The following is a 12,442-nucleotide window of genomic DNA, read 5'->3' on the forward strand; positions in this document are numbered from 1 at the left end:
CAGTTCTCCACCACACCCTTCTAATTGTAGGCCCATCCTCATCTTTGGGGAGTAAAGTTCAGGTGGACAGCATGCCTGTTCACTTTCACGCCCGGTAGCCTGCTCCTTTGTGCAACCCCGAGAACTCGGGGGCTGTTGGCTACTATTCCCATTTCTACTGCTTTTACAGGTGATTTTATCTTACCCCAAGGTCTCTTTCTGGTTCTTGCACTTCACTCCTTGTATGTGATATGGCTAACCAATGCCTCTTTCTTCATTTCTTATTCCTTGGTGTGCTGGTTTTTGGCTTGGGTTTCTCTCCACAGCTTCTCCACCTCACTTGACCTGAGTTACCCTTTTATTATTTTTTTTAATTTAATTTTTTTAAAAATATGGAAGCTTCACGGATTTGCCTGTCATCCTTGAGCAAGGGCCGTGCTAACCTTCTCTGTATCGTTCCAATGCTAGTCCATGTGCTGCCGCAGTGAGAACCCTATTAGCCTTTTAGTATTCTCGGTCTCCTGGGGTCACATCCACAGCCACCTCTGCAAACTGGCTCTTGTACTGAAAGGGTCCCCTCATCCTTGCTGGGATACAGATTCTCACATGCTCCCCCAGTCTGAATCCAATGATGAAAACAGAATCTACCACCTTCCTCACCGAATGGCACCCTCGCCCACTAAGCTTCAGCCAAAGCTCAAAACCAGGAGATCTTTTGTCATTCACAGTTGTCTGAGTAGCGCCAGTTTCCCCTAGGATTCTAAACCATGGCAGACTAATTCTCTTTCCTTTTCTTGGCATTTGAGGACACCCAGCAGACCACATAGCTGCTTCACCTTGTAGCTGGCTTATCTTCGTGTCAAAAAAGGGTCTGGCTAACAGGGCAACAAAGGCGTTAGGTGGAAGCACTGGACTCTGTCCTCAGCCCTGTCCTTGTCTTTTCGTAAAAAAATCAACACAGTCCTGAAATCAGTGGGTGATACCCACCTCCCCTTTCATTAGCACATAACATGCCTGTGTCTTCTGCACTCCACCCACCCAGGGACGTTCACCCAAAATAAACAGTAGGATCAAGCGTGTTGTCAGCATGAAAACTCATAAATCAAGTAAAAGATGTACTGTTTTTGTCTGAGAAAGAACCGCATGGGAGATACAGACGGCAGCTTCAGACTGGGCCATCTTGCTCAAGGGAGTGGTCCGTCTTGGCACTTTCATCACCATGACCACAAACACCATCAGAGTAAGGGCAGGGGTGTGTGTGGGCACAAGCTAAGCTTTGGGGATCACAGTCAAGGCTCTCGTACCTGCCCAGGCAGGGCAGAGAGGTGCTGACAGGTGCACGAGAAGGACCAGGTGGCGACGGCAGGGAGAGCTGGGAAAGGCAGGACAATGGGCTTTACTCCAAACATCTTCACCTCTCACCCCCCACTTGCCTCCACCACAGCCAATTTCTGGGTTTTCATCACTGTTCTACTGAGCCAGTGGTTCTCAAAGTGTGGCCTCTTGACTGGCAGCGGCAGCATACCCAGGAAGGCGTCCAAGACACAAATTCTCGAGCTCTACTCCAGACATAGTGACTGAGAAACCCAGGGGCGAGGGGCCCTAGCAACTGGCGCTTTACACGCAGCCTTCCAGGTGATTCTGAGGCACAAGAAAGTCTGAGAACCACCAAACTGAGTGTTCTTCCTACTCGAAGAGCCACCAGTGAGCTATGAAGCCAACCCCATTGTATATTTATAGGACCAGGGTCTACCGCAGGTAAAATTACCCTCAGGCAAAACAATGTCATTAAAAGTTACAACCTTCTCCCTCTTTCCACTCAGTCCCAGCAATGGCTGGGATACAACCCTTAAAGAGCCCCCTTAAAGAGTCATCCCCAACTCCCTAACAGAACTAGAATCATAAGAAGCGTTTTCATCAAAGGTCTTACTTTTTGTCTGTGGGTGTGATGCTGCCATTCACGGCTGTGCTGTCTGCTGCCTGGATGGAGGTGGACCCGGTTTCCTAGGGAAAGGAAGCACAAATCATCAGGTCAGTCTGCCCACGGCAAGGGCCCCAGTGGAAGAAAAAAATAGGGTAATATGGAACCTACGTACCTCTTCACATATTTTCAACTTCTTTGTGATTGCTTGGTAACAGACAGCTGGCTAATAAACGATGGAAAAAAACCATTTATTAAACCGAATGCTTAACTGGTCTTCGTTATAAATTGCTTAAGAAGTTTGGCCTAAAATGTGGCATTAACACTGAAAACTTATTTGCTGTTCGACTTTACTGATTTCCAAGTAACACATTAGAAAGTGAACACACACTACCTCACTCAATTATCTACACAACTCTGCAAGGTGCTTTTGCTGCTGATGACATTAAGGATCAGATGTATTAAGTCATGTGCCCAGAATTACAAAGCTAGCCAGTGTAACTAGGCTTGGAACCCACATCTGTCCATCTCCAAAGCCGTAGCCTATCAGGTCCCATCAAGACTCAGCCTAACTCATGGCCTTGCAGATACTCTGGGAAGCTTTCCCTCCACAACCCAATGGTCCAGAGAGATGGTCTCCCCAGTTAAACCTGAGAATGTGCCCACCCAACAGTGTGGGCTACCTGACGGGTGCTGACAGCTCATGAGGTCTGGCTTCTGCCCTAGACTCTGAAGGTAACCACAAATGTCTCAACCACACAGCTGCTGAGTCTTAAATGCTTTTTTTTATTTTTTGGTTTACTTTTAATTTTAATAACACCTAATTCATGAGTGAGTCTCTATGTGACTTTTTAACTCGTTGCTCTGGGCAGTGGTACAGGCAGAGCTTGACTTTTCAGATTAGTAGGGAGCCGTGGAGCCACATTGTCCCCTCAGGCCAGCCCCTGACCAAGGATCAAAAATGTCAAAGGTCAACTTACCTTCTCAGTTTGGCTGAGCAGGAAATGATGGAAATGAGGGTCTGCATCTTTCACAGGCTAAAACCAGAAAATGATGAAATAAAACAAGTTATTTCCCACCAGAGATCACCTTGCATGGTTAACTGCCTGGTAACTTGACTCTTCTCTGGCTGAAACCCCTTCGGGAACTGGTCTCGACTATACGATGGCCTGGAAGCACCTTCCCACTGTTGGTCAAAGCCTTTTTACAAAGGACCCCTATTTCAGCTAGAGGGAAACTGACTACAAGTGGAAAAGGAGAAACAATTCTGTCAGGATGGTATACAAATTATTCCAGTAACACTGTAGGAAAATATTTAAGAGGCACAATGCTATTTTTAAAACAGCATTCACCAGTCCCTTTGGATAACCCAGCAGACAGGGCCAAATCAATTCTCAGGACTCTTCCAATTTTAGGGTTTCAGCCTACTTGTGTCTGGTGCCAGCCCCTCGAGTGTCTCGTCTCACGGAGGATCAATATAAACAGAAACACAGTGGCAATGAGTGCAGGCCTTTCAAGGGCTTTTTCACAATTAGGCTCAACAGGAGATGAGGGCATCCTTTCCAAGGATGAAACAATGTGCAGCTACTGAATAGCAGAGTTGCAGTGAAAGATTGTCTATAAAGCATCAAGTGAAAAAAATTTGTGGGCCAATCTCACATTGTGAAAACCAACCCTATTTCCAACAATAAAAACCCCATGTGGGTCTGTAATTCTATAAATGATGGCTGAGTTGGGGGAGTGTACTAAAGGGTCTGGAAGAAGTTGCATCAAACCTGACAGTGAGCACCCCTGAGGGTGGAGACTTGCAATTTCCCCATCATACACCTCGGAACCGTCTGGCCATTTAAAAAAGGGGGAAAGGACAAGTGCCTCACACAGGTCAGGAAACTAGCTTGGAGGCCAGGCTTATCTTGGCCTGTGGGCGGGGTGGGGTGGGGTGGGGGGGGGGTGTTACCTCGCTCACAGTTGGCTGCCATTTAAACGCGGCCATCGGTCCAGCCATCACCCCCTTCACGGTACTAGACTCAGGGATGGTGAGATCCTACGGAGGGAAAGGCAGATGGTCAAGACACTGTGGCGACCTCAGTAGATGTCTTCCTGCCCCAAATCAGGAAGCACTTCTTCACTGATCTGCTTCCTTTAGTCACATGCCACCTTAAACTAAACCCCTACCCAGCTCCATGGTCTCAGCGTCAGTCCCCAGGCACGGTTCTGACTGTCCATTGCAGGGAACCAGGCAAGTTCCCATCGACAGGGACTGAGCCTTTCTTCTCTGTTGAGATAACAAAATATCTTCTTGTGCCCAAGTTTCACGAGGACAGATATCACTGGAAAACTCAACTATGGTGTGCGGTGTTATCAGCAAGTCACAGGGAAGATTTCCTTACGGCCAGTAACGAACATTCAGAAAACAGTACCAGCTTTAGAGGGAATCCACTGCATCTCGAAAAGACTGAGAAAACCACACGGTGCTGATGAGGAAATGTGCCCAACGTTTTAGCTACTAAATGACAAAGCCAGACTTCAAACCCAGGGCAACTGGGGGCCAAGAGTTCCACTCCTTCCCCAGGCTGATGCAAGGGCAGGACCCAGTGGAATGGGGTGCGCCCCCTCAACCAACAGTCTGGCCCACACTCATCCTGGGCAGAGGTGCTGCTTCAGCTTCACACCTGCTGTGCTCTCATCCTTTCCACCACTGAGTTTACCTCACGCTCACTTTCCACATGTGTGATCTTCCGGCCACAGTGGCCCCCTGACATTTCTACTTGGTATCTAATGGGATTCTTGGCCTGCTGAACTCTGGATCTCCTGCCCAAGCAGCTCCTTACAATGTCTTCGCAATCTTAGAAAAGCAGCTCCGTTCTATCAGGCTGAGATCTTTGTACTCCTTCTTGATCCTGCCTCCTCTTTCCTCTTATCTCTTGGCAACGATTATGGCTTTACAATTGGGGATGTGCAACCCCTCCTTACTGCCCCACTGCTTACACCCACGCTCAGGCCACCATCACCTGTCACTTGGACAACAGAAAAATGGATCTCTCTGCTGCTGGTCTGAAACCCTGCACTGTAGACTGTACATAGCAGCCAGAATGAAGCATGTCACTCCTCTGCCGAAAACCGACGTCTGGTCTCGCACAGTCAGGCTAAAAGCTTTATTACCATGGGGCGCTACAAGTTTTACAACCCCACTCCACACTAATCCCTGACCTCGTGTCCTATTATTTTCTACCCCCTCACCACTTTCCAACTCACTGGCAACTCCTTCGCCTGCTACCCATTCTCGAACACACCAAGCATATGCCTGCCCTAGTGCCTTTGCAATACTGGGAATGCCCTTCCAACAGTTATGTGCTTGGCTCACATGCTCACTTTAGATTTCTGCTGAAGTGTCACCTTATCGGGATGCTTTCCCTGACCTCTCTGTCTTCCCCCATTAGAATATGATGCTGATGTGATTATGAGTAAATTCTATGAAAGCAAGACCTTTTCCAATTTTGTTTACCTTGTACCCCTCGCTGGGAGCCATGTCTGGCAGAGAAGATGTTCACTGTGGAAGAAGTGAACATGAGAGAGGCCTTGTCTAACTATCATGCTGCTTTATCTCTAGACACCTGGCCTGTGTTGGAGCTGCACAACATCTGCTGAATGAAGAGCTCTGGGGAAAAATGAGGCCTAGTGCAATACTGTCCAAAGAAAGTGCCGCCGTGATGGACACGTTCCACGTCTGTCCCCTGTGGGTAGGGGCAACACAGCTCCAGTGACCTGCCTCAGGCCCCAGAAGGACGGTGAGGTGGAGCGCACTGACTCTCTACCTGGCACCAACCAGAGGCCCCGACTCCCAAATCATCACTCTCTGCACTACTCAGGGATTTTAGGAGCCACAGGACTGACGGTTCTGTCAGGCTCGTGTGTGCCTAGAGCTGCAGTTTTACTTCTCGGCTCAGGACTCAGAAATAAGAGCCCCTGAGAGAGGAGAGAGCACACCTCTCATGCCAGAGTCTAGGCATGAACCCAGCCTTCCCCTGTGTGCAAGTAACTGACACCTCCACCATCAAGGTCAGCCTTTTCCACTAATCCTCATGGGGCAGGGGATTACGGCTCAGAACAGCCAACAACCAGGGCTTTGCCCAGTTATCAGCCTAGGCTACTGCTGTTTCAGAAAGAAGTCTGACAGCCAAATGACAATTGTGTAGCAACACACACTCTTTTTTAAACTATAAGACCTATTAGATCAGAAGATGTACCAAAATTCCAAGCCCATTTTCTCTACATCCCTGAAGGTGCTTGATTAAGACCAACAGTCCCAACTAAAACAGCTGAGTCTGCCCTGCACCACTAGCCATGGCTCCTTCCTCTCCAGCTGACAAATCCTTTACTAGAGGCTGGGCCAAGCAAGGAAGCTACAGAAAGGACTCTGCTAAAGGTAAATAGTAGGCAGAGCCCTTGGCTGAGGACCTGGCTCGGAGAACAGCCAGCAGCAGTGTTACTACCCCTGATTAATAATTCAGATTCAAGGGCAAACTGCTCTTCCCTGGGAGCCTGTGAGAAGAGTCTCTGCAGTAAGCCAGCGGTGGCCTCTGGTTCAGCTAAAACCACTATGCTCTCACTGTACAACGGGCCACTGACAAAGGTAAAGCCGGTGACCAAATGTGAGTGCACTGCACACACTCCTCTAGGTACTCTGCTCTTTTTTGCTCATTTCCTTCTTATAACAAAGTGGGGGGAAGGGTATCATGATCAGACCAGGAAAGCAAAGCAAAGGTAGCTGGCCAAGGTCACACAGCGGCACCAGTTAGAGTCACAGCTCTGACTCCAGGCCAGCCTGAGACCTCCTCCTAACCTCTCCTGTACACTTCCCTTGATCCAAAGAGAAGTTGTTTCTGTCTGGGGCTAGCACAGGAATTGGCAGGCTCCATAGCTTTAGAAAGCAGAAAACAGGAATTGGGAGAACAGTATAAAACCCGACAGTTCAGATTCCTCTGGATCCCCAGGAAATCAATCTAATTGGACCAAATTAGATCACACCCCCTAAAAAGTTCTTCATGCACCACAGCTAGCTTCCTAAACCTTCTCCACCTTTGGCTGGTGGTTCCCTGTGCTCACAGTCAGCCAGGGCTGGCACAACCGCCAGTAACTCTCTCTACTCTCAATCGCAGGTTATTTGACAGCAAGAAGCACCCTCTGTGATGCAGAGGTCACTGAGTAGCAGCCCACAGGCTCAGTCTAGCCCCGAGATGTTCCTTTGGACCTAAATGTATTTTAAAATTTTAAACTGGTTTGTAACATGTAAAACTGGAATGTTTCACATAAAAATCTGTATTTTCAGCTTCTCTTGAGAAAAAGCAGACAATTTGGCAAAAGTTGGCTGGAACCCCATGGATGGAGCATGACCTCCCCAGAGCGCCAGCTGCCACACCTCATGCTCTCAGCACGGAGGCAGATCGGGGATGTGGACCCTCTGCCAGCTCCCTTTGCTTCCTTCTATTACCTGTCTGGTCTCGCTGGTGTCTGAATTTGCATGCCTTGATCTGATGATGTCTGGTGTTTCATCATGGCCTTATCACCCAACTGTTTCTGCCAGACATCTGGCTCTTGTCCCCTCGACTGTGCTCTAACAATCCTCCCCTGTGTTTTGACAGACTACCTCCTCCATCTCGAATTCTCTTCCCTTGGCTTTGGAGACTTGACCCAAATCTTTTCAGGAAGGTGGAAGGCACATCATTTCTGTTTCACTTCAGTATGACGATCCTCCGACCCCTCGCAACTCTGACCTATGGACAATCTCACTGCAAAGCAGACTTCTGTCCTTCTCTCCTTACTTTCCTTGAAGACAGATCCCGCCAGGCCTCACCAATACACACCTACATATTCACCTTCCACATCTGTGTTCCATCCTGACATTACTCCAGGGTTCCTCGACGGTCTCAGCATCATCTCTGATTCATCACACTCAAAACAGAACCAAGTCCTCTTGCTCCAAGAGGCAGCCCTACTCCTGACTCTTCTGCTCTTGAGAATGGCATCACCATTTCCCAGGCAAACACCTGAAATCCTTTCCCATTCCCTTTCCTCACTCAACCCTATGTATCCGGTTGCTAAATCTTATGAGCCCTTCCTCTTAAGTGCCTTTCAGGTGGTTCTTTCCAGTATTTGCTATCAAGATAGCACTCGATAAATGCACACCTGGGTTTAACTTTCCAACCGGCTTTAGCCTTTCTTCTCTGGCCTCCACCACTAACACACAGCCTGGAGCACGCTGCCACACTGACACCCAGCTCAGACATGTTCATGGCCCCCTGATTCCATGACAGTAACTACTGCTTTAGTAGACCTCAAGGCCCTCCACAATCCAGGGACAACCCACTTTTATCTCTCTGCTCTCTCCCCTGTCCCCTACCTATGAGAATATCCACACCAACATCAAGCCCCATGTGGGCTATGCCCTTTGTCTCTGGAATGACTTCCCCTCTTTCTTCCTAAGCCCCGTCCAGTGCCAGCCCTTGCAGGCTGGCTGAGGTGGACTGTTCTCCTGCCTTGACTGCCTAGTTGAATGCGACACCTTTCGCTGACTTTTGCGCGTATTTCACGCCTGTGCATCCAGGCTGTGTCCCTCCCCTGGTCTGCAGGATTCTTTAGGGCAGCGCTTAGCATTGGTTCTCTGTGTCCACTCAGTGAGCTGAGGCACACTGTGGAGCTCAACTCTGCCACAGACAGAAGGAAGTCACTAATCCCAGAAGCTGCAGAAATAAAACAAACCTTCTCATCCTTTGGGGGCCGACCCCGTTTCCGGGGACTCTGCTCTTGGGCTCTTTTCAGAGGGGACTTGGAGCCTCTCTCTGAAGAGCCTGAAGACACCCTCTTCTTTCCTTCTCCCATGTTCTTCTTCACCTTCCCTTCAGACAGGCTAAGCTTCCGCTTCTCATCACCTGAGTTTGGCCTACTTCTCTCCTCACTGGAATTACGCCGATTCTTGTCATCAGCAGAATTGTGGGACGATGTCTGAAAGTTTAATAATAATCATGATAACCACCCAAGCAGCCACTGCCATTTACACCAGCCACACCTTATGAGAAGCACTTTACATGGGCTATCCGCACAACTATCCTACGAAATAGATTCTGCTATTGCTCCCATTGATATTTGGAGAAGCAGATAAAAAAATCGTATCACTTGCCTATAGTCCCAAAGCTAAGTGGGATTTACACCCAGGCAGTGGATATATCCTAGAAGCTAAGCCCTAATCTTTAGGATATAAAAGAAGAGAGAAATGGCTTAAAATACTTAAAAGCTGAGATTTTTCTCCTGAGTCCAAGTGACTTTCCTAAAAGCAGCAATCTATTTCAGAAAACTCAGCCGCATGCATGGAGTTTCAAGGTGACTGGCAAAACAAGGATACCTTAGAAACAAAGTGGTGTTCTCTCCACTGACGTTTCGTAAGAATAGAGCTTTGGGTTTGGGCAACAGTTAATCTGTCAGTTACTATGCCAAAACAACCAGTCTGAGGTTGGCATAAAGCGAGAATCAGTCTCTCACCTGGTCTTTCCCTTTGGCTCTCCGGAGGAACTCTTCAACGGCATCCACAGCTTGCTGGAACCGTTTTCCCTTGTTAATCTTTATCATTTCCTCCTTGTGCGCATGGTATGGCTTTAGCTGTTCCACTTTGATCCAGGCACTAGCAGAAAACACACACAGAAAGCATATGATCCACAATGCCTATGCCAGAAAGTATCAAATACCTCATCTCAACAGAATGCAGATATCGGTTTGGTTTAACTGGACTTTGAAACAGGCTTGCCATTTTTTTTTAAAACAAGTTATCAACCACCCCAAACTCTTGGGGTGTTATAAAAGCAAGTTTCCTGAAACAAGTCAAGCACAACCACCACCACAAACAAAACCAGAATATCCTCCACACAAAACTGCAGGTTATTTATGTGCACTCTTGTTCAGCAGCCTACCACACTGAACCACACACTGCCTGCCACTGGTGGAGGGCAGAGGTGGCCCGGAGATGTTCTTCCATTCTCATCACAGAGCATCAGGAAGCATTATCAACCACAGCGACATCACCACCCAGTCGACACTCACACCAGAACGACAACCTGACAATCAGCTGAGAATCAGCGATGCTCCCAAGGCTAAAGAAATGCAGCATCTGGAATTTGCTGTCCTTATAGGTACCTGTTCATAAACGACAGTGTCCGTGGCTGCTAAACCACACAAAATGTGTGACATGTGATTTGGAATGAGGGCAGCATTCGTAACAAGAGGTCTTTAGAGACCAGATTGTGCTCGTGATTAAAGGCAGAACATACCCTTATGATATTTAATTTTTAATTCCCACCATCAACATAAAGCACATGAAAGTAAAAAAGCCATCTATCGTCACTTTTGGAATATCCAGCCTGCCACACTAACCTGAACAAATCTGTCCCAGCTGGCCTTCCTGTGGTTTCCCTAGATGACATTCAGCTTCCAAGCACAAAGGAAATGATTTTTATGGGCTTGGCGAGGTAACAGTAACTTAAATGTTTCTTCTGTGTAATGCTCATAGGTTTCATGGTATAACCTTCTGAAAAAGTAGGTTGGGTTAAAGGAGAAACTGAGCTATCACTCTGACTTAGGGGCCTCTCCTTTACCGAAAGCTAGAGAATATTCACTAGCAACAGTAAAAGGGCTACCTCTGTACATAAAAATAGTGTGACCAACACACCAACAGCCACCTATGCTTTGAGGGTCATGTTAATAACTGTGACAATAGACCTGTACAAACACAATAGCTGTCGGGCCATCAGCCTGCAAATATGGCAGCAAATCAGGACTAAGCAGGATATCTATGGCCAAACCCACAGAGAATGGAACGATAAACAAGGACTCAGACACGGTCTTGCTGTATAGAGCTCCAACCAGGTGAGATAAGCAGATACCTTCCAGTGACCAACTCAACTTAAAGTCTGAAAGTTGACATGATAGAGTCAATTGGTCTAAACTATGGGGAGGAAAAATGGAATTAAATTTTGCCCTTACTTTACCTGGCAAGTAAACCACTGAACAGACCCTCCTGCTTCTCCCCCCTTTTAGGGTTTCTAAGGATAGAGCAGATGCAAAGCCAGACAAGCCCTGAAAAGCAGGTTAAACTGTCATACTGAGATGACACAAGTGTCAGTGATAAGCTTAAAGAGCCTCTGTGCTCTGGACATGCCTCTTCCTTCTCCAAGCCTCAGGTTAGAAGCTGAGACCTACACAAGTTCCGATGTTAGACCAATGGGGTGGTTTTTATGGAGCCCCCTGAGATAAGACAGTATGCTCCAGGCATCCTAATCCCTGCCTCCCTCTACCCCACACGAACCTCCAATTCACAGAAATGGAGAGGTAAGGACATCTGGAGGAAGCACCAACAACCTATGCCTATTTTTTTCATTGAAGCATTTTAAGTGGATTACTGATTTCTGCCAGAATGGTGTGGTGAAAATTCCATTCATCCTGAAGACTGGCATTTGAACACTAAAATGAAAATTTCCTCTCTGACCATTTTTGAAAGTGAAAATGGTTTGCTAAATGAATGGAGAGTATAAACACAACTTCAAGAAAATAAATGCAAGAAATATTAATCTGGCTAAGAAATTAGTCTGTTGTTGAAGCATTGTGTCCCATCAGAGAAACCGTAAATAAAACCCCAGCTCACCCGAGCCCTACGAGGATTACCTCTTGAAAGCAAGCCAAATTGAAATCACTTTAGTCATCTGAATAGAGTTTTTTCTCTAAAGCCTGTATTGCAAAACCCTCTCTCCTTAAAGAGTATGCTTTTCAGCTGGAACTTCAATAATGTGCCATTCTCCAATACACTGAGGCCCATCAGCTGGGCTTGGCATGCAACTGGTGCTCAAGAAATAATCACTGAGGAAATGATGCCTTCCTGGCACATTCAGAGGGGCTGAAACGCTGGCCTCTTGGTTAAATGTCGTCAGGCTTTGGTGGCCCTTTGTGGTTGTTGCTGTTGTCTGTACGTATTTGTTTATTATTATTTTTCATGTTTATTTATTTTTGAGAGAGGGAGGGGAAGGGCAGAGAGAGGGGAGAGAGAATCCCAAGTAGGTTCTGTGCTTTCAGCATCGAGCCTGATGTGGGCCTCAAACTCATGAACCGCAAGATCATGACCTGAGCCAAAATCAAGAGTCGGAGGTTTAACTGACTGAGCCACCCAGGTGCCCCTGTTTATTTTTAAGAGACTTCTGTTTCTGTGACATAAGCTATGACTTGTGATTTCTTTCCCATCATCCTCCCAATGCCTAGATGGAGCAGGACCTTTTCTTCCTAATTTGCTTATAGGCTGGAAATCAGAAAAATCAAGCTTAGTCAAGTGGTGTGTCAAGTACAGGCCTTTGCTTTTTATATACAAAGAAGTTAATTACGTTGTTTGTAGCGGCAATCAGTGAGGTCATTACTAAAAACAAAACAGAAAGTCTCTTAAGATATGCGGCTAAGTGGAAAAACCAAGGGGCACAGCACTGTGTGTAGTAAGCTATCACTTATGTAAAA

General features: G+C 47.1%; 1 protein-coding gene and 1 non-coding gene across 3 annotated transcripts in view; both read right to left on the minus strand.

Annotated features, from left to right (window-relative positions):
- GLYR1 (glyoxylate reductase 1 homolog) overlaps positions 1–12,442 on the minus strand; it is a 33,910-nt gene that overhangs the window by 13,280 nt on the left and 8,188 nt on the right. For both annotated transcript variants that reach the window (XM_053894017.1, XM_019468518.2), the window contains exons 4-9: positions 9,437–9,575; positions 8,660–8,902; positions 3,858–3,944; positions 2,881–2,937; positions 2,076–2,126; positions 1,910–1,983 (exon numbers count right to left, since the gene is read on the minus strand). In XM_053894017.1, coding sequence (XP_053749992.1) covers positions 1,910–1,983; positions 2,076–2,126; positions 2,881–2,937; positions 3,858–3,944; positions 8,660–8,902; positions 9,437–9,575 — 651 coding nt within the window. The remainder of the gene's footprint in view (positions 1–1,909; positions 1,984–2,075; positions 2,127–2,880; positions 2,938–3,857; positions 3,945–8,659; positions 8,903–9,436; positions 9,576–12,442) is intronic.
- Positions 365–471, minus strand: LOC128774772 (U6 spliceosomal RNA). The gene has a single exon (XR_008419240.1). It is a non-coding gene; the product is annotated as a U6 spliceosomal RNA (small nuclear RNA).

The sequence above is a fragment of the Panthera pardus genome, unplaced genomic scaffold (assembly GCF_024362965.1).
Source record: "Panthera pardus isolate Hobbes unplaced genomic scaffold, ASM2436296v1 HiC_scaffold_4, whole genome shotgun sequence".
Lineage (NCBI taxonomy): Eukaryota > Metazoa > Chordata > Mammalia > Carnivora > Felidae > Panthera > Panthera pardus.